Here is a 24,001-nt window from a genome sequence, read left to right on the forward strand (position 1 = left end):
CTAATGATTTTACTTGTATGTACAGTCACCGGCAAAGAAAATGGGACACCTACATACTGAAATACTCGCTTCCCTGCATGGCGCTGTGTGTGTTACCAATCTCTACGGCGGTGGTAAAAGTTCTCATTGATTGATTAATTGATTGGTTGTTTTAAGTCTACTTTATGCACAGTAAGGCTAATCGGGACTGGACCTACAGTTTAAAGTGGGATCGGAACCACTTGTGCCTTCACCAAGTTCCCATTGAAACTTTGCTGTTAAAGTATACTGTACTTATCGCCGTGGAGTTTGACAACACACATAACATCTAACCGAAGTGGCAATTGACAGGGCACTTTCAGACTATAAGAAAGCTTCCATAACGCATGCGCAGCCAACAGATCGAGTTGACATGGTACACAATATTGAGAAAACGAAGGTGTAAGCGGTGTCTCTTTCCGAAAACAACCAAATGTCAACCTCCCTTCCATGTAGTACAACCTGGACTGAGTGTTGCAGACTAGCGAAGCTCTGGCGTCTGGAGAATCAGCCTGTGTAATCTCCTGTGTGGGTCGCGTTGTGTCGTCCGTAAATGTTTACGATTGTACATTCATCCATTTAATATCAAATGCATTATCACCATTCATCCTCAACGTCGCGATTAGCCAAAACTGGTAGAAAAGCAAAATAACATAAAGAAAATCGAAATATTGAGAAAGGACAGTCAACGCCGCACGCAAACGTCAAGTTTCACGTGCAGTTTGTCGTGTCGCTTTAATACGAAGGGTTGCATTTCTCTATTAAGGTTCTTATTCAAATGACACGTTTTCTCGCAAAATTATAGGATAACGCGGGATCATTCTGACTGCCGGGTCCAACATAGCTCTATCTGTCCACAAATTGTCTTCGGGGGTGTGTGCCTCGATGAGTGTCGACAACTTCAGTTATGAGGTAAAAGCTGTAGGAGTAACATCGCTCTTCCATTACAACGTTGCCAAGCGTGCGTCTGTTTTCGTCAGTTGTTTTCATTAACTTGGTTGTACAGCGTTTTTGTGTTTTGTACACTAATTGTCCGTACTTTGTGTACTATTGTACAAGTTTTATTCAGTAATGGTGCTGATCAACTCTCTCTCTCTCACCTCTTTTTCGGTACGTTTGGCAACATGCTGTTTATCCGACGCTCATTGGTTTCTCCCGCCAGGAACCTTCGCTGCCTCGTGACTCGAAAATGTCCGATGTCAGTCGAAGAGAAATGAACGATTCGCTGACCCGTTTTTTTCCCAGCCGCCAGTTGGAAATCTGTTTCAAATGTGTGTTGCCCAACTGAACGGCGATGGAAGAATTTGATATTGAAAATTGGCTAATGATATCGACTTATCGCCATTGGGCTACGCAACACACACAGCGCCTTGCAGGAAAGCAAGTCTTTCAGGATCTAGATGTCCCATTTTTATTGCCTTTGACTGTACATTACGTGGAAGAGAAATTAGCACTTGATGACGTTCCTTCAGACACAGCTCTGTAAAATACTAACGATGGAGTCTCTCTCCTGCAGGTAGGCAGAGTCTGACGAAGCTCTCCGCCCATATCTCCGAGTACACGTGCCAGCAGATCGAGCTCACCAAGAACTACGGGATGGTGGAGTGGAGGGAGGATCTCAAGGCCGTGATGAACAAGTCCGGCGTTGGGAACAGGGAGATGGTCTTCCTCTTCTCAGACACGCAGGTGAGTTGCCATTAAGTAAGTCTTGCAGGAATGTAATATTTTCCTCATTTTGAAGAAGTTGAACAAGTATCCTTTTCTCTCTTCTCTGCTTTCTCTCTCTCTCTCTCTCTCTCTCTCTTTCTCTTTATTGCCTTAACTAGCTGTGTGTGCAAGTTGATGGAACGCATGATCAACAAGCGTCTCACCTGGTTTCTGGAGGAAAACTCATTGATAAGTAATTTTCAATGTGGTTTTCGCTCCAACCGTTCCACACTGGACCATCTGGTTCACCTGGAAACACACATTCAGGATGCATTCCTCAACAAGGAACATTTAGTTGCAGTTTTCTTTGACCTCCAAAAAGCATATGACACAACGTGGCGCTTTAGCATCATCAAGCAGCTCCATTCTTGGGGCGTGCGTGGCCATATGGCGTACTTCATTCAAAACTTTTTATCAGATCGTTTTTTCCGCGTACGTGTTGGGAACTCCTTTTCGGATCTTCACGAACAAGAGAACGGTGTCCCGCAGGGCAGCGTATTAAGTGTGACTCTGTTTGCCATAGCAGTGAACAGAGTTATGGCAAGCATTGTTGCCCCTGTACATGGTCTTCTGTAGGTAGACGACCTCACGATCTTTTGTCGCTCACGGAATCTCGCGTCAGCTTCTCGTCAACTCCAACTGACGATAAACCGTTTGGTTGAGTGGTCCTCCCAAACAGGTTTCACCTTCTCATCCGAGAAATCCGTGTGTGTTCACTTTTGTCGTCAGCGTACATGTCATTTCGATCCTGACCTGTACATGGGGAAATCTCTCCTGTGCTTCGTGAATGAGGTCCGCTTCCTGGGCCTCATTTTCGATAAGAAATTGACATGGCTACCTCACCTTCGCCAGTTAAAGTTCTCTTGTCTTCGAGTTCTCAACCTTCTACGTGTTACATCGCATACTTCTTGGGGTGCTGACATGACGGTACTGCTTCGCCTGTACCGTGCACTCATCAGGTCGAAGCTTGATTATGGATGTGTTGTGTATTCTTCTGCCCGCCCATCTAGACTGCGCATCCTAGACACCGTCCACCATGCTGGTATACGTTTGTGCTGTGGTGCGTTTCGTACGAGTCCAGTCGCTAGTTTGTACGTAGAGGCATCTGAGCCGTCGCTGTCTCTGTGAAGACAGCGGCTGGTAGTGAACTACTTCCTCCATCTTCGCTCGATGGCTTCACATCCTTCATTTGACACCATCTCAGACGAGGATAGGCTGGAAAGGTATCGGCTCCACCCTAGTGTCACTAGACCATTTGGTGTTCGTGCAGACGAGATCCTGTCAGCACTTGGTGTTGACAGTGATCTTCCTGGCGTCTCTCCACTCATTCCGCCTCTCCCTAGCTGGGAGTTTCCTGCACCTTCCATCGATTTTTCTCTAACTGCTCTTCCAAAAGCAGAAACACCAATGGTTGTATACCAGCAACGGTTTTTAGAACTTCGTGCGAAGCAGCCCAATTTTAATGTGTTTTACACGGATGGGTCCAAGACAGTGGAATCAGTTGGTTGCGCCTTCGTCCTAGACTCTCAACGTTCCATTACTCGCTTCATCCTGCGTATTCCATCTTTACGGCAGAGTTATACGCCATTCTAAAGGCACTGGACTTTGCAGACGTCAATGGTCTGAAGAAAGTCCTTGTGTGCAGTGATTCGATCAGCGTGTTGCAGACCCTGGATTCGCCGTATTCCCGGCATCCGGTAGCGCAACGAATATTCAGACGGCTTGTGTCCTTATCTGCCAGTGCGGATGTACACTTCTGTTGGGTCCCTAGCCACGTGGGCATTCAGGGGAACGAAGCAGCTGACGCTGCCGCCAAGTCTGCTGATGCAGACGGCGATGTTCTCGTCCACCTTTTGCCAGCTAGCGACCTGCAGAACATGTTCCGTTGTCGCCTTCTTGACACTTGGCAGGCCGAGTGGGATACGGAAACGGGGAACAAGCTTCACGCTATTAAGCCCACCACAGGTGCCTGGCGTTCCTCGTCCCGTACCTCTCGGCGAGAAGAAGTCATTCTAACCCGCATGCGTCTAGGACACAGCCGTCTTACGCATAGTCACTTGCTACAAGGGCTGGACCCTCCGTTATGTCGTGTCTGTAATGTTATTTTAAGCATTCGACACATTCTCGTTGAATGTGTCGATCTTGCTTACCTCCGGCAGACTTTTAACCTTTCCGGCTGTTTGTCATCCCTCTTGGGTGATGACAGCAATATTTTATCAAATGTTTTTAGTTTTTTACGAAGAGCTGGACTCTTCCACCGTCTGTAAGGAGGTTTTTAGTTTGTTTGTTCTGACTTTTTAATGTGTTGTGTTTGTATCGTGCAGGTCTTTTTACAACCTGCACTTTTATTTTTTCCTAAGGGGATATTTACACCCCTTTTTTAATTTTGAGTCAGAATTTTAGATAAGGGGCTATTTCCCCGTATACATAGAAGGGTGCAAAATGGCCTTAAGTGCCGACGCACCCAAACAATTTTAAATCAATCAATCAATCTTTCTTTCTCTCTCCTTCTCTCTCTCTCTCTATCTCTCTCTCTTTCTCTCTCTCTCTGTATGTGTGTCCGTTTCTCTTCCTTCCTTTCTCTTTCTTATTTTATTTTGCTTTCTTATTTTCTTTCTCTTTCTTTCTGTTTTTGTTTCTCTCATTCTTATTCTTTCGGTTTAGGTTTTCTCTCGTATTCTTTCTGTTCCGGTTTTTCTTTATTTCTCTTTTAATTCTTTTTCACTTTTCTGTTTTTGTTTCTTTCAATCTCTTTCTTATTCCATTTCTGTTTTTCTGTTTTCTTTGTCTTTCTTATTATTTTTCTCTTTCCTTGGTTTTGTTTTCCCTTTCTTTTTATTTTCTCTTATTCTTTTTTATCTTTCCTTCTGTTTTTGTTTCTTTATCCTTTTTATTCTTTTCCTCTGTTTTTATTTCTCTTTCTTATTCGTATTCAATTTTCTCTTTTTGTTTCTTTCTCTTTCTTTCTGTTTTTATTTCCTTGTCTTTCTATTTTTCAAATTTCTTTCGGTTTTTGTTTTTCTCTCCCCTCTCTCTCTCTCTCTCTCTTATTTTTTTTGAATTTTCTTCCTGTTTTTGTTTTCCTCTAACTTTCTCATTTCTCTTCCTTTCTGTCTTTGTTTCTTCTCTTTCTTTCTGTTTTTGTTTCTTCCTCTCTCCTTGGTTCTGAAATCTCTTTCCATTTGTCAATTTTTCTCTCGAGAAATAATTCTATGAACCCATTCATAACGATCTTTCATATTTCACTATTTTTTTCTTCAGAAAAAATATTTCTTTAAATATTAATGGTGACGAGATTGCTCATCTCGTGATGACAACAGATTTCTCGGTCTAAATTGTCCGTTGAAAATGCCTGTCTCGTTCAGAATCTTGTCTCAATTTTCCGTTCTAGTCTTTAGTATTGGAACATACCAATTACCCAGGCAGTCATGATTACGTAGTATCATTTAAAGAAATGTTGATGTAAGCTGTAGTGAAAATGTTCAGTTTTCATCGAAAGAAGCACAAATGTCTGTGCCGTATTTATAGACTTCTATCTCGGCCTGTAACAGGTCTCGACACTCAAACGGTAGTCTCAACTTCTCCATTCCGAAGTCTCTCCAATTGCGGGAAATCTCGTAACAGGGCTGCCCAGTAAATTTGTCTTGCAACAATGACGTAACGTCTGGGTTACTTTCATTCTGGCTTCTTTTTCTCAGTCGCCTGCTGAAAGTGGATTTTGCGACTGAAATTTGAAGCCATCTGGTATCCACTCCCGCAAGAAGGAAAAAAAAAGTTCCAATTCAGTTACCCTGGGTTTGTTGAAAGACCCGCGAAAAAGAAGCAATGGGGGTTTTGTGCATGGGGAAGCCCCTTCTTCAAAAGTAATTTGCGGTAAAGAAAAATAAAGAGCACGGTTTTCGAGTTTTCCCTAATGCGATTTCTAACCGTGAGCAGTTTCCTTTCTCGACAAAATGTAGTTATTGCTGAAAGGAAGTGTGAGCTGCAAATGAGGCTAGACGTAGTACCGTACTCGTATTTGAAAAGTTCACCCGCCAGCAGATGTGTGTTGCGGTTCTGAACTGTGAGAATATGGAAATTAAGAATGTTAGAATGAATGAAGAGAGGTGTATATTGGAATGGAATTTTGAAGTCCACTTTATGCACGTAAAGACTAATCAGGATTGGACTTACCGTTTAAAGTGGGATACGAAACTTGTACAATTTGTCTCCACCTGGTATTGAGCCCAGGACCACTTCATTACAAGGCGACGACGTTACCACTACACCATCGGGGAATCTCCTCATGTTGGGATGAAGGAACCCAACTAATATAGAAGAGAACCGGAAAATCTTCAATGTGCAGTTGGATGTGATCAGAAACTCTCATTTGCGTACAAAGCTTCTGTTAAAAAGAACGAGTACATTCCTAAGATTGTAGCTCTCCTCATATGTGGAGGCGTCTAAAGTATGAAAAACTCATTATGCTGACCAAGGCAGAAAATTTATTTTATTTAAGGAGTATGGGGAAGACCACAGAAAAGATATGCAAAATGCTTAGGAAAGCGGGCATTAAAACTTACAGGAAGGGAGGGAGAAGCATCTTAAGAATAGCGAAGAATGCAAACAAGAAAAAGGAAAACAGAGAAGTGGAAGAGGAAGGGATAATCTACGAAGCGAAGTGTAAAGAATGTCAGAGTGTGTACATAGGAGAAACGAAAAAGAGTCTGAAAGACAGTTTGAAAAAACATAGGGATGATGTACGACTTAAGAGAGAGAGAAATGCGATATTTAAACACACGAGAGAAACAGGACATGACATAGAGTGGGGTGAGACTAAGCAGATTGGGAGAAGTTAGTACTACTGAGAAAATGGAAGGAGGCCAAGGAAATAGAGAAGAAAGAAGAAGAAGACGCAATGAACTGGAATGGGTGACTGAAGATAAACAAAGAATGGAAGAAGGTGTTAGAAAGAGTGGAAAGGAAAAGAGCGAAAGAAGAGAGCTGAAGGAAGAGGAATGAAGAAAGAAAGGATAAGAAAAAATAACGTGAGATAAAGAGTCCAACCACTTTCCAGATGAAAGAAAATGTTTATCCAAATCGCCTGTCAGGTGAAAGTACAGTTGTCAAGAGAAGGCCACCTGCTGGAATGTTATAGAGAGAAAACAACTTTCTAATAATCTTGTGTCCTGGAGGGGAGTGATTTCTGTTTGTATATACAAGGTGTCTATAAAGTCACTTAATATTTCTGCATGAACAGGATTTATGGTACAAAATTCAATATGTTCTGAAACATATATCACAGTAGGACACAAAATCAGTATAACTCAATGCGACCACCCCTCAAGTCTAGGCACATATGCCAAGAATCCACCACAGCCCGAAACACCTTCTCCAACATAGCTGGGGTAATCTCAGCAACTGCGGCCGTCATGCGTTGTTTCAACTGGGTTATGCTGTGGATCCTCGCCCCGTACATCTTAGACAAGATTAACTCTCAAATGAAAAAGTCTAATGGGGTCAGATCGAAGCGGGGGGGGGGGGGCAAACTCCCCGTTGCGAGACACGACCAATCCATCTACCGGTGAAAACTTCGTTTAGGTGATCACGAACGATGATGGCAAGATGGGGTGGTGCCCCATCCTATTGGTGCACAGTAAGAAGCTTGGTGTGCCCCAATCCACCGTGCTATGAGCCACAGTTGATAGATGCTGGGATTATGGAGTCGCGTGGTCGATGCGGTGGGGCTACGTGTGATCGCCTCCTGTACATTTTCCACAATTTGTGGTGTTATGGCTGGCCTACCAGGACGTTCTTCATCCTCAACACTACCTATTCACTTGAATTTGTTGACCAGGTTCTTAATGGCCAGCTTGGTGGGGCTTGTTTTCTGAATTTCCGAGTGAAGTCCGTCCGCACCTGTTCATACGTCACTCCACGCAGACGAGCACGAACAACGGCTATTCTCTCTTCTATAGAGTACATTTTATCAGATCACTTGGAAAAAAGAAAAGATTTGTCATTAGTTCATTGAAATGTTAAGTGACTTTATAGACACACTGTATATCTTCCTGTTTTGTTTAATTTGTACTTGGTGTCTGAAGAAGACCTTGCTAGAAGGTTGAAACGTTACGTTTAGTTTATATTTTAAAATAAATTAAATTTTCTGCCTTGCTCAGCATATTGAGTTTTTCATAATATGGAAACAAGGTTTAATGGTGTTAAAATCTAAAGTATGTTTGAGAAGTCCCGTACCCCAACCCTGTTGCGACCGTGTTGAAAATTGACCGGTATTTGGTTGCTTGGGAATGTTCATTTTCGCTGCTGGCTTCCATGCTCTAATTCGAATTCGTATGCGAGCGGACATCGTTACAGTACTGAGGCACGTCTAGTGGCATGTGTGTAGCACAAACGACAATGCACTGGGCAAACGATGTACTGTAACGTTGATAATGTTCATTCGGAAGTATGTCATAATGCAATGCAATTTTAGCCTGGTTCAAAATTCCCAAAATGTGAGAATTTTAGCAAGTCACCCTCAAGTTGGGTGCCAATGGATCTAAAGTCACCCCACACGTAGTTTGGAATCCGAGCCAACTAGTTTTTACTTTCACTATAAAAAAAAACATACTTAGAATATAGACAGACCCGCCGAACCTGCTCTGTGAACCTCAAAGGGTCTTATCACTTTAATGTTCTTTTAAACTTTAGCTCAAGACCTTCCATATGGCGCAGTGGTAGCGTCCTTTCCTTGAAATCAAGGGGTCCCTGGTGGTTCGATACCCTGTGGAGGCATATAGTGGTTCAGATCCCACTTTAAATTGTAGGTCCAGTCCCGATTAGCCTTTCTGTGCATAAAGTAGACTTAAACAAGAATTCAATTCAATAAACATGAGCTCAAAGGTATGCAGAAGGTCATGGAAGAGTCACAGAATACATGTTCATTGCAGGAACATTACATTGTAAATTTATACACTGGCGGCGATTGGGTTCCAAAACTGGGGGGGCAAGGACAGTTTACTTTCCCTAGGTAGATAAAGTTTAGTATAGAGCGGGAGCAAATGTGACAAAAAGTGGGGCAACTGACCCTCACGCCCCATCCTAATCGCCGCCACTGAATTTATACCAAGATTATAACAAGTTTATATTTAAAAAATAGTGCATCACAACTTAAGTACTTGCTTAACATTAAGAAAGAGTTCGTGTACTTGACATAATACTTATAAAGGTAGTATTCTATCTACAGGGTGAGTGAAAAGTCCCTTAACGTCCTCTATAAAATGTGAAGGAGTTATGATGGGTACAATTGGTCATGATAGAAACAGGAGGAGTAGTAGTTGTGTGTCAAATGCATGCTGCATATCTTTGAGCTCAAGTTAAAAAAGAAAGCAATCAGACCCTTCGAAGGTCATAGAGCAGGTTCGGCGTGGATGCATACATTCTAGGCATGTTTTCCTCATGGTAAAAATGAAAACCCGTGGGGCACCACCGGAAAGTGTTGCTCGGGACCGAAACTTTGCGTGAGATGATGAAAAGATTCTCTCGGGCTATCGACCAGGTGAGTTGAGGAAACGATTCTAACCTTTCGAGAGCTAACGTCACTCTCACCTTCAGGGTAGAAGTTAATTCTTGATATCTTGGAATCCTTTCCACAACTCACCTGGTCGATGGCCAGAAAGAATCTTTTCATTGTTAGTCGCCAGGAGAGTTTCAAGACTTACTTGTGAGAGGTGTTTTTACTTAAACTGAATTTTTGTAAATTTTGGACCACACTAGGGTGTTCGTACTATGTAATACACTGCTGGACAAAAATAAACAGACACTTGCATTTTTTGTGATAACAGATAATTTAGAATTAATTCTGATTCGAAGGCTAACTAAATGTTGCAGAAATTATTGAAAATAAGGAAACCTTAATATGTTCAACAGAAAACAAATATTGAAAATTTAAAGTAACAGAAAACATCAATAAACTTTGTGAAAACAATGATGACTTTGAATTACCTGATGATATTTGGGATCCATAATTTTAAATAAGAAATAATGTGATCAACAATTTTTATCTGAAATAAAATAAAACAGACTTCTTCTTTTCACAGTTAGGTTGCTATATTACAACAATGTAACATTAACAACATCCATTATATAACGGATTATTTTTGTTTAAAAAATTGCTAACCATTGTTATAATTGTATCTTTAGTCAAAATATAAATAAATGTCTGATGAAGGGAGCGTATGTTCTCCTGAAACGTCACAACGAAAAACTGTTTTTCTATGCTTGTAATAACCGTAAACTACAAGAAAATAAGAAAACAAATATAATGTACAATTGTTCAATACTTAACCGAGAGCGTAATTCATAAGTACAATAATTGCAATTCAGATATCAAATATTAAGGTGTCCGGTCTTTTTGTACAGGAACTTCTAGAACACTCTGTGTATTGACTTCTTCATTGTTCAATATCTTCCAATGTTCTTTCGCAGTAAACTAAGCCTCCGGTACATTTAAAGCTGTGTATCCGGTCACTCGTTAACGTTCATTGAGAATTTCTGTTTCCATGTCGCAGATCAAGTCAGAATCCTTTCTTGAGGACCTGAACAACGTCCTGAACGTGGGAGACGTCCCAAACATCTTCACCGTGGACGAGCTGGACAAGATCTACACTGCCATGAAGGACGACGTCCAGGAACAGCAGCTGGCGCCGACAAAGGCCAACCTGTACGGCGCGTTCATCAAGAGGGTGCGCAACAACCTCCACGTCGTCATCACCATGAGGTAAGTTGGAGGACTGGTTGATCACATTTCACATCCTTGCTATATTGAAACTGCACAACAAGATACCAGAATTAGAAGTTTAGGCATGTGTACCTTGATATTTAGTTTCGCCACGTGTGACATTAGCATATTTCATTACTATGATAAAGATAAAATGCACTGAAAAACAGGGCGAGTTAACGTTCCGCACCACTAAAGAGACCTTTGATACAATACAGGATTATTTTTCAGTACTTCTCTCTCTTTCTCTCTCTCTCATCTACCATTACCACAACTCTATTATTCTTATTTATTTATTTATTTAGCGTCGCTTTGCTGCAAATTTTGGCTAATCGCGACGATGAGGATGAGGATGAGTGATGATATGACGACACTGCTTGTGGAAAACTAACAAAGAACACCCATGCTCAGGCCAGTATTCAAATCCGACCTTCTGGCCTCGTAGCGCGCTGTGCTAACCACTCCGCCACGGAAGTCGGCCGATACCCTATAATTATGACTATATCAAAAGGCAGGGAAAATCCCTGGCAGAATGATGATAGAGATTTGGAATATATGTACGGCTGTTCTTTTTTTTTCAGAGCCAACCTCCTACGCCGCCAAGGGTTCCGGATTCGAATCTCGGAAAGGGGGGGGACTGCTACCCACAATAAATGATGTAACAATCAATCGGTATTCATAATTGCTTCTTTAAAAATAAGTCAGAACACAAACTCACGTGCTAAGTGAACATCAGTGAACCAGTACTGGCTTGTTTTCGCATATTTATGGTCATATTCTTACTTATTAAGAGTTTATAAGCATACATTTGATGTCTGCGATGTCGAACTTTGCTACTCGCCATTCTGCGCAGGTTCAGAACGTTACTGCGCATGCCAATGCGCACCCTCCGCTGACGTTGCGGACAAAGCTCCTCCCATTCGCTGGTTTTCGTCATTCTGCGCAGGCGCAAGAGGACACACCGCATGTCGCTGCCCGTCTTAAGATAAAGGCTATTTACTGAACTGCTCTGCAAGCGACACGTGCAAAATTAATACAGTAAAACCTGTCTATCCCGAAACATGATTGTTCCGAGCAAAAGTTTCCGTCTTAACAGTTTTCCTTCTTATACAGGGTTGACTTAAAATACAGTATAGAGCGCTGCAGGAAATAATGGAAATGACAGATTTACATTTCGCATTACATATAATGTAGAGTACTAATGCATGTACGTACATGAACAAAAATGCGATACAGTCGCAATAAGCATAGCAGAGATTACAATTATGTAACTACACAACATGTTGATACACTTTTCACAGTATAAGTACGTACGTATGTATGTTTTCGAACCCGGGACCCCTGGCATCGTAGCGCGATGTGTATAGAGGGAAAGAGAAAGATTGAAAGATGGAATAAGAGAGATGAAGAAAGATTGAGATAAAAGTGAAGAAAAAGAAAAAATAAAGAGAGATAACAAGAAAAATAGAAAGATGACGAAAGAACAGAGGAGGAATAGACAAAGAAAGGTGGAGAAAGAGGGTAAGAGATGAAAGAAAGAAACGGAATCGTAACAGCTATGAGTATTGTAGCGCAATCTTACATATCGACAATGTTACCGATAAGCGAGTGGCAACAGAGGCGTGTTCCACTTACAGCATTGCATTGTTTTCTTGCGAGCGAAAAAAAATAAAGGAAGAAATTTCCGTCATACTGAGAATAAAAAAACATCTCGTTGGTCTTTAAATGGTGTTCCGTTTCCCCGTTAAGGAGGTTTCCGCCTTAAGCAGGTAATTTTCAGGTATAAAATCGGTCCGTTCTGGGGACTTTATTTCCGTATTTACAGGTTTCCTTCTTATAGAGGTTCCGGGATATGCAGTTTTTACTGTATAATGGTTTGTCCAGGGCCTCGAGAGACAGACGAGGAATTCAAGCCTCATCCTTGAATGCTTCATCTGACTAAAACGACACAAAACCTGATCTATTTAATCTTCTGACGTGCAAGTGTATTAACTGGAAATAACTTTTTCGCGTGGGTAAAAAAATGTGTAAGTAGGTTAGGTTAGGTTAGGTTAGGTTCGCAATAAAGGTTAGAAAACAAAATGAATTATCAGATATTCTTTGCGCAGGCTACGGATATGAGAATGTAGCAAAGGAAACGCATGCTGGTCATTTTATTACTGGGTGATGTTTGGATGCTAGTCAGTTTAAGTCCACTTGATACAAAGATAGGCTACTCGGGACTGGACCTACAGTTAAAAGTAGGATCCGAACCACTATGTGGATCCACCCGGTATCGAATCAAAGGCCTAGTGATTACAAGGTGATGACGTTATCCACTGCACATACATTTACAAATTAACACCAGGAACGCTACGATCGAACTTGCAATGGACAATACACCCACTTCCAACAACTTATGAAGAGCACAGGAATTTCCTTTGTTATTGAATGTGCTCTTATCGACTTCCGAGGAAACAGATCACAAATATCCTCAGTAATCTTCGATCAAAGTTTGAAGTCTTAGAATAGAAACAGCTTCTCAGAATCGCGATTTCCTTGTGTTCAGTTTTCTGCGGGTCATGCCTCCCAAACGGAGGAGATTCCATGTAAATCCAGGGGAAGCTATTTAGGCATCGTGGAATGCGTATTGTTACGCCTAATCGACCCTAATTGAACAAAAGTGGGCCCTGAATGCATACCATTGCTTGATTGTTGCATGAAGATCCGTATAGCAGGCGGAAGGACGATAGATATGCAAACCGAAAACTCGCAGAGCGAATGAACGCACGGTCCCAAAACAGAACACGTGGGTGGAGCTAAACAATAGTCTTTATTTAGCTATTTTAGCACTGATTGCAGGATTGGAAACTGGGTTCGTTCGAGCAGTAACAAAAACAGGTCGACAGCAATTTGGTGATTGGAATGCTTTATGCACGTTTGTGTTTCTTGCTGCTTCTCGGAAGAAAAGTATGCTACGAAATGTGAGATAGGGTCCATTTACAAGTTCGTGGTGTTTGGGTTTGGTATGGCAACACTGTGGTGTTAGGAGTCTGTTTATCGTATAACGCTCGTCATTTGAGGTGACATTGTTGTAATTGTGAATACGTCTTGAATATTGTTTGTCGTTAACCACTTGGTAATTCCTTAATCAGCTTCAATGACGATCGTTGAATTTTTCTTAGTTTAGCATCATAGCCAATGAGCCACCAGTAACGAAAAACATTTGGGGTTCAATCAGTATAAGGGTTAGCTATAATTTGAAATAAAAAATACCATCGTGTTTCTTCAAATTGTAGCCCTTTTTGATATGTCACATGACCAACTTTTCATTGAAGATAATAAAGTTCATCAAAGGTCCGGAATTTTAAGACGGGTGCCATGTTTGTAGCACATCCTAAGAAACTCTCTCCCTTTCCTACCGGAGTCTAAAGGGTGACTTTCTGAGAAAGCACCCAAAAGTCAACGACTCCCTGCTGTAGGTGCTACGAAGCTAGGGGCCCCGGGTTCGAATCCTGGCCTGGACATGGATGTTTCTGACTGTCCATTCATCAATTTCATCATATCATCACTCATTACAGTCTTCGCAAATTAGCCAAAAGTGGCACGAAAAGCGAATTAAAATAAAGCAAATCAAATAAAAAATCAACGACTTCCTGGTAAATGAATTTCTTCAGGTCAACGGGCCTCCCCGATTGCACAGTGGTAGCGTCCTCGCCTTGTTATCAAGGGTTTCCGGGTTCGATTCCCGGTGGAGGATCCCACTTAAAACTGTAGGTCCAGTCCCGATTAGCCTTACTGTGCATAAAGTGGACTTAAAACAACAAATCAATCCAAATCTTCAGGCCAACGAGGCTCTGCCGTCTGAACCTACGGCCAGTGTAATCCTCTGTAGGCTGTGTATTGCCCTGCGTTTTGTCCTTACATGTGTTGAGTTTTCCTTTACAGCCTCAGCTTTAAGTATGAGTAAGTAGATTTTAGTCCTCAGAGACACGCACTGTGCGAATCAAGCTTTTTGCATTGGGGGGGGGGGGCGGCGATGGTCACTCACTGACGTTTTTGTGACTTCATTTTGAGATATAGGATTTTTTGCGGAGTATGCAAAGTTTGAGGCGTTTCTTTGTTTTAAGTCCACTTTATGCACAGATAGACCAATCATGACTTTTTCGTGTATGCAAATTTGTATATGCGTTGCCAGTCAGTAAACTAAACTATTGCCTTGCGGTTCTAAACTCATTGAGTCTAACCTAAGTCAATAAATCTTATGATAACATTTACACGTAATTTAGAAACAGTCTATTCACATTCTAAGAAAACCCAAACTTTTGCACAAAAAGAGTTATCGGAACTAGTAAAACCGAAAACTTGACCTAAGATCTATTTCCAAGTTCAAACTTAACGTCCAACTAACCCACCTACAAGTTTCTTGTGAACACTTCAATACATGTGAAATATCAGCACAATGCCATGAAAACTTAAGTGGAAAACAGCTTGCTGTTGTATCGGCTAGGTGACGTTGGTCAGTTCCTTTAATCCACAAGGCTGCATACTTTTCGGCAGAAAAATCTTTGTGGACTGGACCATTAATGGACACGAATGATTTATCAATTGTGATTTTTACATAGTTTAGAAATGGTATGCTTTCAATTGAATTTTCTTTGGTGGGGATAAAAACATCCCTGGCAGGGATAAAAATAATTTTCTTTTGCCGGGGATAGCATTTTTTGTGAGGGGGAAATCCCTGCCATCCCCCGTTAATTCGCACACTGGAGACACGTGTTGATTTCATATATTGTAAGATGGTTGGTCCTGTGTAGTGTGATAGCATATAATGCAAATAGCCAAAGAGTTGAAGCACTCATAATATTCATTTCAATCAATCAAAACACTTTTCTGCCGTGCAATTCATCCGCATTAGTTCTATTCTCTATCCCGGGAATCTCTGGAGCAAGGCGAGTGGGCGGAGCGGAACACACGCTGCTTAAAAGGTTGGTAAGTGCAGTCGCTTTCCCTCGCTCCATGCAATCCCGTTCCTTTGCACGTTTTCATTGGTCAGCCCTCTGGAGTTACTAATTGCCCAGAGACTTGCTCGCTCCAGAGTTTCCGGGGACAGAGTATAAACGGGTGTTCCAACACTTTTGTAACACCCTGTATAATGAGTCACTAAAAATGTGTCCGAAATACGCTAAGAAGAGACTCTGGAAGATGTTCAACACTTGCACAGAGTAAAACTCTGCTGGAATGCTGGAGTTCGTCCCCTTTCCCAGCACAGAAATAAGTTGGAGCAAGACGTTCACGGCCATAGAGTGCATCCAGGCAGAACCGGTGCTGTACACACTGAAGGTCTGTGAGGACGCTTTCCAATCACGACAGAGCCTGGTCCCACGTTCCCAAGGGGGCTGCTTTAAAAAAGGCTTCTTGGGTTGTATCGTCCCTTTGGCGATTTCCTACATAGAAAGGTACCTTGGTCTCCATACAGAATAAAGGTGGAACACTGGGAACACCATCTGTGAAAAACGTTCAAATATTTCGGAAATGGTTCTGTATTCAATAATTTACGGATCCTAAAAATGAAACGCAGTTGCAGGGTGATTGATTGATTGATTGATTGATTTGTTGTTTTAAGTCCACTTTATGCACAGAAAGGCTTCCCCGTCTCTGTATGTTATCCAGGCTGTCAGGCAAACTAAATGAAACTCCTCGACCTGTTGATGAGTGAAATACGAATGAAGCGCAAGAGATAAATTACAACGTGCCGTGAAGGGATATGTGAGGGAAGTGGTATAGGTGATGTGATCTGCACCAAGCTCTGGCAACCTTAACCTCCAAGGGTTGCACCAGCTGCCAATTTATTAGAGAATGGATGAACCCCAGAGCCCCTCCTCCAGAAGTATTACTGGAAATATGCGCACATGAAATCACCTACCACGGGAAACACACCAGGGTCTCCCTTGTGGCAGTGGGTTCGCCGGGGGTGTTTCAAAGACGAGAGAAGTGATGCAGAAATATGCCACAAAATGAGGGAAAGATGATATATTCATATTGATGGAGTAAAGAAATATCTGAAGAGTAACTACACTGGAATTGGTGTATTTATGTGTCATGAATGTCTGGAGCAAGTAGTGACTAGAGAGGGCCAGCGAACGCGTGAGAGGGAAAGTGAGTGCATTGAGGGGAAAACGCGGCTGCAGCTACCAATAGTTTGAAGCAGCGCACACTGCTTTGCACCGCCCACTCCATTTCTCCCTTTCTCTACCGTTATGCGCGCCCTTTGGCCGAGGGCCTCGCTTATCGCACAAGCATCAAACAACTTTCCCATCCGTCGTCTTATTACGTCAGCTGAAATGCTTTCATTGTTAGTCTTAAATGCCTTGATTGTTAGGTTCAGTTCTCTTGGCATAAATAATACCTTTTTTGGTCGAGCGCCGAAAACTGACGCTGTGTTTAGAGTAAGAGACGTGAACATAACAAGCTTAATCAAACAACTAAAGCATTCAGTGCTTACGTCAGAAGGCGAGGGGCGGGAATGTTGTTTCAGGCCTGTGTGATAAGAGGCATTGGCGTGTTTGGAGAGTTGTATACTTTATCCCGGAAATCTCTGGAGTAAGCGAATGGAAACAAATATCTGCGCAAGTTGTGATTCTACCAATAAACGTGTGAGAGGATGAGTGAAGAGAAAAATGTGGCTGCAGCTACCAGCTGTGAGCAGCAGCGTGTACTGATTTCATCCGCCTTCTCGTTTTCTCTCTTCTCTTTCGTTATGCGCGACCTTGCTTCGCCGATTTCCGGGACAGAATGTAGCCAACAAAAGCACCTGTCGGTATAGCCTAATATACCAGCAACACATTGAGCATTTGTGTATTGCTAGGTTACTGGCACACAAGGGGCAGCAGGTTCTTCTATACTTGAGACTTTGGAAACTACAAGGCAAGAAAAATTTCCCATAGCTTCTTTCCAGTGGGTGTTCACAAGGATATGGTTTCCACTTCCGCACGAGAGAAGAAAAGTTTACGGGAAACAAGACCTTACGACTGAAGAGTATCAAAGGCTTCGTCAGTGGTCCGCAAGAATTTGGGATTCCCCGCCCCGTCTTAACAAACCCTCTGGAAAGAAAATGGGGGGAAGCTGATACCGCAGATGATCGGAGAATGCTTTTGAAGTACGCCGTAAAGAAAATCTCTCTCTCTATACCCCCCCCCCTCGCTGTTCACGGCTATGCTTGTGTGTGTGTGTGTGTGCTTCTCTGCTCTACATCCGCACTTCTTCTATTGACGTTTTTCTAACGGTAATCTTTTGTTGCAGCTTTTGTTGTGTGTTGGAAGTCTCATAACGCAGCTGAGCATTTACTTACCCATTTTTGTATTTTTTTTCCGCATTCAACAGCATTAATCCTCCATAAAGGGAAACTTTTTTATGTACAGGGAAATTCAAAACTATTGATCCGATTTCACATGACCATATCTCGTATTTTGAGTTAACAACGTTGGAGAGGCAAGTAATAAGTCAACGTAAAAGAAATCTTATAGAATTGTATATTTTGACCAGAGGCGAGGGGTCCTGTCATCGGGAGATGTGGCGATGACAAAGCAAGATAATAAAAATATTGCATTTTAAATATTTTTGAGAAGAATTAAAAAATATATGCCAAAATATTCGCACATTTCTGGGAAATTAGTCAAACGACAACATGGAACAGCTCGAAATACGCACGAGATTCGCTAAAATTTAGCGCATTGAAAAGAAAGCCCAGTTCTACCCCTCGTGGCCAAAAGTCCCGCTAAGTTTCCTGTTGAGTACAATGATGTCAGGCAGGCCAGGTCATCGCAGAATTGTGCGAATCCAAGGTCTGTCGACCGGTAGTTTCCCCGTCCTTGAAGGCTCTTCAACCACCATGTTTACAACCACGGCAGGGTTTCTGTGACGTCATCAAGATGAAACTCCTGCTATTTTCAGCACTGTAAGAGCATGCAACATACTTATTTTATAGAGATTGATTGATTTGCTTTATTTTACTTCGCCTTTTGTGCTACTTTTGGCTAATTTGCGAAGATGGGGATGAGTGATGATACAATGAAATTGATGAATGAATACTAGCAAACATCCATGCCCGGGCTAGGATTCGAACCCGGGATACCTGGCGTCGTAGCGCGATGTGCTAACCACTCCTCCACGGAAGCCGGCTGTTTTTAACAGAAAAAGCACAGATTGAAGGTCATCGCTACACAATATATGGAAGTAATGGTGCATATAGAAAATTATAAGTAAGCAAAATCACAAATTTACCCACGGTTAATGCTGGAAAGAACTGGGAAGAGAGCAGTTTTGGATCCATTTCCTTCATAGTGCTTCTCCTTTTAATTTTTTGCATGCTTCGTTTTAAATCTCGATATCGGAAAAAAAAACGTTCTTGCTTTACAAATCACGAAATACTTCCTGTTATTTTGTGTTTACTATGTTTACAAATGACAAGACTGATCAAGATTTTTGTTCTCGAGGTGACAGACATGCTTACTCAGACAGAACCTTTTTCCTAGCACATCTTACCTTCACGTTAAGGATGGCCAAAAATATCAGGATTCCGGAAAATTTAAAATCTCGATTCGGAAATTGTACTACCCAGATTTCAGAGGAAAACCGAATTTCGGAAAGAGAGTATTAACATTTTGTCCATTTTTTAGGTAGAATTTATTATCAAAGTTTCGTCTTAATTTTACGATCATGTCCATAGAAGAAATCCAGATTTGTCCATCCCTACTCAGCACCGTGAGATATTATCATTACTCAGATACTAGAATATGAATCGCAAAGCGCAACGCAACCATGGCGAGAAATATTGTCCCCCTGTAACGTGCTCCCTTGTGCTTTGCACCACGCCATGAAGGCGTACATGGGGTGTGGAGTTACAACCCCACACTTTCTTGATCACGGCCGCAGGTGGGTGATGTGATCTGCACACAGCCCCCTGGCCTCCTTCACTCTAACCCCCTTCATTGTTTCCTCCAGGTACGCATTTTATACAACGCTGGGTGAACGTTGGACAGGTGGAAGAAACTGTATCGAGTGATTTGAACAAATATTGCGGACAGTGTTCAGAGTACAAGAGGTGGTTTTAAAGTACCCACAGAGAAGATATTTACCCTTTAAGTCACGTGACGATGGGATGAGAGGTTCCACTCATCGTCGAGGCTGCCATTATCATCCTACTGTAGTAAAAAAAATATTGTAACATATATCAATTATCCTTATCCTGGCACTATCGGTCCCTTCCCTTAATCTCTGCATCTCTGATAGGTCATTATCCTCCAATATCTCGCTCAAGATTAGTTCCAACCCTCCAACGGTTCCTTGTTATCGTCCAAACTAATGATGCTTCCATAATCAACCACTTTAATCAAAGTTTCCTCATTGTAATAGCAATCTAGTTGACTGAGTTGGTATCTTCTTTGAAAATGTTAATGCAGCAGAGATCAACGTGTTCATAAACCTCCAGTCTTTTTTGTAAAGATGTACACCCGACGACAAAGGTAAGTAGGTGAATTGTCAGTCACCATATTTATTCAGTCTATTTTCCACAATGTGATGATCTCCAATTGAAATTTAAAAAATGTCAATAACATCTACATTTAATTCAACAGAATTCCATTCCTTAAAACAACGAAAGTATGTCGAATTAAAGAAGAATGATAATAGTAATGAACAGTTTGCCTGCTAAATTCTTAGACCTCATAAAATTTTGGCCGTTTCTTTGATCTAACCCGGAATCCCTTGAACATAAAGGGATATGTGAGGGTCGCCAATTCTCTCTTTATGTCAGTTACAATGCGTCGCTTTTTTACCATTTGGACGATGAAGATGAATGATGAATTGACGAACTACATCATGGGACAAAAACTAATACACACATCCCTTCGCGTCATGACAGCGTCCTGGAGGTCCACGCTCTCGTGCGTGTCTAAAAAAATTAATGTGTGAAAGTATGAAATTCACGCGACGAACTGTAACTTCACCTCATATTAGTTTCTCTAGTACGCATATGATATGAGAATTGCCCGAAGTATTAATAATATTCTCCAAGCAGCTCTTACACTGTGTTAATTTCTTTCCCGCAGTCCTCTCGGAGAGATCTTCCGAGCCAGACTCCGCCAGTTTCCAGCGCTCGTCAACTGCTGCACCATCGACTGGTTCTCCGAGTGGCCAGACAGCGCCCTGCAGGTGAGTCCCAGCCATGAATTCATTTTGGGTTTCTCTAGACGCTCCAGTGTGCTCAAAAATCCATGCGAGAAATCCAGTAAAGAACCTAGTCGCGCCCTTGCATGTTTATTTGAGTAGATAAGGTGTGTCTGAGTATTTTTTGTGAAGCGCTTGAATTGTACTGCACGTTCGTGTTATCAGGAAGAACCATATAATGTAGAATGTTTTACGCTGCTTCTTTTTTAGTTTCCCTACTCAAGGGTATCTCGCTGATAATTGCGGGGTGATCCGTTGAGTGCGAGATTTCCGCCTGCATACTTCACCTCAAGGCCAGTAAGAATCAGAACAGGTAGTTGGGGATTCACGTGCGTTGAGAAGTCAAGAGTACTACGAGGAAACCACCTCTTTCTTCTCCTATGATTACAGTACAACAATGCACTCTTACTCGCGAATCAGATGACGTGAGTTATCCCACTTGCACGAACGCGACCGATGAAGCCTCCTGCCTCGCTCCTTTCCGCCCCTATTACAACGCTACAGTACCGCTGCTCGCTCAGCTGTACACAGGTGCATATCAGAACGCTCCTTCACAAGTATGGCGGGCGAACCAGGTCCTCCCTTCTCTCGCCAGACTTGAACACAGTTCCTGCACTTCGACGAATAACGTTTTGACTCCTACGATACTTCCTATACACTTCTGCACAGTAGAGAAATCATGTTTCGTGTTCTTCCTATTGTTACTTTTAATAACGTTAGATTAAGCTAGTTAAGTTTGGTTGCCTCGCTATTTTCACACTTGGTCGGTTATTTTTGTGACGTCAATCATCCATGGGCGGGGATTGTATTCCTAAACTCCGTAAGATCAAATTAAATGCAATCAAATATATGGGATATGTAGGAAATCCAGTTGTGTCAAGTGACTTGCTCGTTGCAGTAATTTTCTTCCAGTGAAAATAAAATATTGTGGATTAACTATATAATTGTAACTTAAAATATTTTTATAGTCTTTGAAAAACTCCGTATGAGAACGGCCTGTTACTTTTAGCTATTATAGTGAAGTTGTGGGACCTTATTGTGTTACATACTGCCAATTTATATATGTGGAAACTGAATTAAGAACTCACCAATAGACAAGCTCACAAGTCACCTGATTTTGTTTACTTATTCTTCCAGTTGGTGGAGAATAATTTGTGTTAGGCCTCTTTTCCACGGTCAATTTCTTGAAAGTTGTCGTCAGCAACTCCTTCCTTGTATGTGAGTTGACCGTTCATTGCTTTCAGAGCTCCCGTTGGGGAAATGAAGAAGACTTGTCCGAGTGCTGGAAGTTACAGGTACCTTTGGGGGTAATAAAACCGTCGACATAATGTTATGGCACTCCACAACCTTCCACGACGGATTTTATGACCCACAAAAGTTGCAAGGGCTTTGATAGAGATGGACAACAGGTTTGCACTTGACACTATTAACAAGCGTGAATTTTACTGTTCTGGAAACAGAAGACGAAAGTAAATGGACTATGCAGGACTTGAAATATGAGAGGCTCTCGGCTTTAGCACCCTGTACGCCATAATGGAAAAAAATACTACTTACGAATTCATTCAAGCTTGATGTCAAGCAATATAGCTAATGTATGAAGTACAGTTTGTTCGGCATGGGACTGGCACGTTTTGGATAATTATAAGCAGAGGGTGGCCACTCACCGGGAATTCCTTGAATTCCGAGAATTATGCGTGAATTATTGGCTCCAAGAATTATGCGTGAATTCTGCTTGAATTTTTCCCGCAGACGTGAAAAAGTGCACCTTTTTAGAATCCCAAATATATTGAAATTACACATATTTATTAGTGCCATGAGACAATATTTCACAGTTTATCCTTTATTTTTATGAAGGAAAAGAAAAGAAAGCTGTGTGGAAAATATAAAAAGACTTCTCTCACTCCGTTTGCTTTGTTAGTGTATTTTGCAGAACAATCTATCTGACAGACGGATGATTGCAAGATAAAATTTATTGAAGTTGATTAGGTAAATGTGAGTTTGAAATTCTTATACAATTAACAATTTTCGTAGAATACTATATCAAGTAACATATGTGACAGGTGGTTGTAGATATATTTCTAGTCTGAGTATGTGAAATGGAAAATGTAATCCCACACCTTGAATTAAATATATATACCGTTCAATTAAATTGAATTATAATTTTTGGATACATTCGAATCGCACAGACCCCTAATATTGTTAATATATTTGTATACGTTAGTGTGTGGGTGGTGATAGAAAGCAGTACGAAAGTAGAGAATTTTTGGAAAGTTCGCCTTGAAAACCAGTAAGTATACTTGAATTTTATTAGGATCTTAGAGTGGCCACCCTGATAATGTAAAGTGAATAATGGAATATAAAGAATCTAAGGTGTAGGATTTGGAAACAAGCTCAGTAATTTTATTGGGGGAAAACACAGTTCCGCACATGCTCCTCTTATGTGCACGGGGAAAAGTTGGTCGGTAACCAAATGTCTATCAACATGTGGGACGTGACAGAAAAAATCGTGTTCTCCTTGCACACACGAAATTCTTGGGGGGGGGGGCACGGATTTTGGTACCTTCAGAAGAAAAGTCTAGGTGCGTAATGTTCAGGAATCGGGTGAGAACTTGTAGTCGGTCCACCGCGTCAGATCCGACGACGAAGAAACTCTGTTTCCACACAATCACTCAGCTGGTGGTTACAGTGTGGATGAGTACCGTCCCATTAAAAGATAGGAGCTCGTAGCAAATGGGTTACTGAGATATTCTGAACTATTGAAGCATATGCAGATACGAACGTGTAAGAAGGTCAAGACGAAGATGGAGGGATAACGTTGAGATGGACCCAAAGGAAATCGGTAGGGATGGAAAAGATTGGATTGATATTGCCCATGATAGGGACAGATGGAAGGCTTGTGTTGCGCAGGCATAAACCTTCTGGTTTAAGAAGGCTAGAGAGTTAGTTAGTTAGTTAGTTAGTTAGTTATATGCTACTAATTCCCTGTGATCCTCTGCTCCTAAAAGAAAAATGGCCAGTGTCAGTACACGACGGAATTTGCCGGCTCTGTGAGCTTTCATGGACGTTCCATGCCTCGATGGAGGGTTCTCTCCCCGAACTACACTTGCACTACGAAATTCATGTCGTAAAAGCTGTCTCTCTTGAACAGACGACATTTTGATTTTCGGGACTGCAGCGCCGCCACGGCAGAATATAAGTACGCGTCACGCATTCGCGCGAAAAATTTGGCAATGATTTGTAACGTTTAAGTCAATCTGGGCACTCTGTGTATAAGTTTTTCACAGAAGAAATTCTACAGGAAGTTCACTGCAA

General features: G+C 41.7%; 1 protein-coding gene across 1 annotated transcript in view; it reads left to right on the forward strand.

The window, feature by feature from the left end:
- The window catches only part of LOC145994472 (dynein axonemal heavy chain 1-like), a 1,132,367-nt gene that overhangs the window by 784,227 nt on the left and 324,139 nt on the right, over nucleotides 1-24,001 (forward strand). Inside the window, exons 41-43 of the mRNA XM_083130607.1 lie at nucleotides 1,535-1,704; nucleotides 10,275-10,483; nucleotides 20,572-20,674. Coding sequence (XP_082986733.1) covers nucleotides 1,535-1,704; nucleotides 10,275-10,483; nucleotides 20,572-20,674 — 482 coding nt within the window. The remainder of the gene's footprint in view (nucleotides 1-1,534; nucleotides 1,705-10,274; nucleotides 10,484-20,571; nucleotides 20,675-24,001) is intronic.

Source organism: Lepisma saccharinum, chromosome 10 (genome assembly GCF_977018435.1).
Source record: "Lepisma saccharinum chromosome 10, izLepSacc3.1, whole genome shotgun sequence".
Taxonomy (NCBI): Eukaryota; Metazoa; Arthropoda; class Insecta; order Zygentoma; family Lepismatidae; genus Lepisma; species Lepisma saccharinum.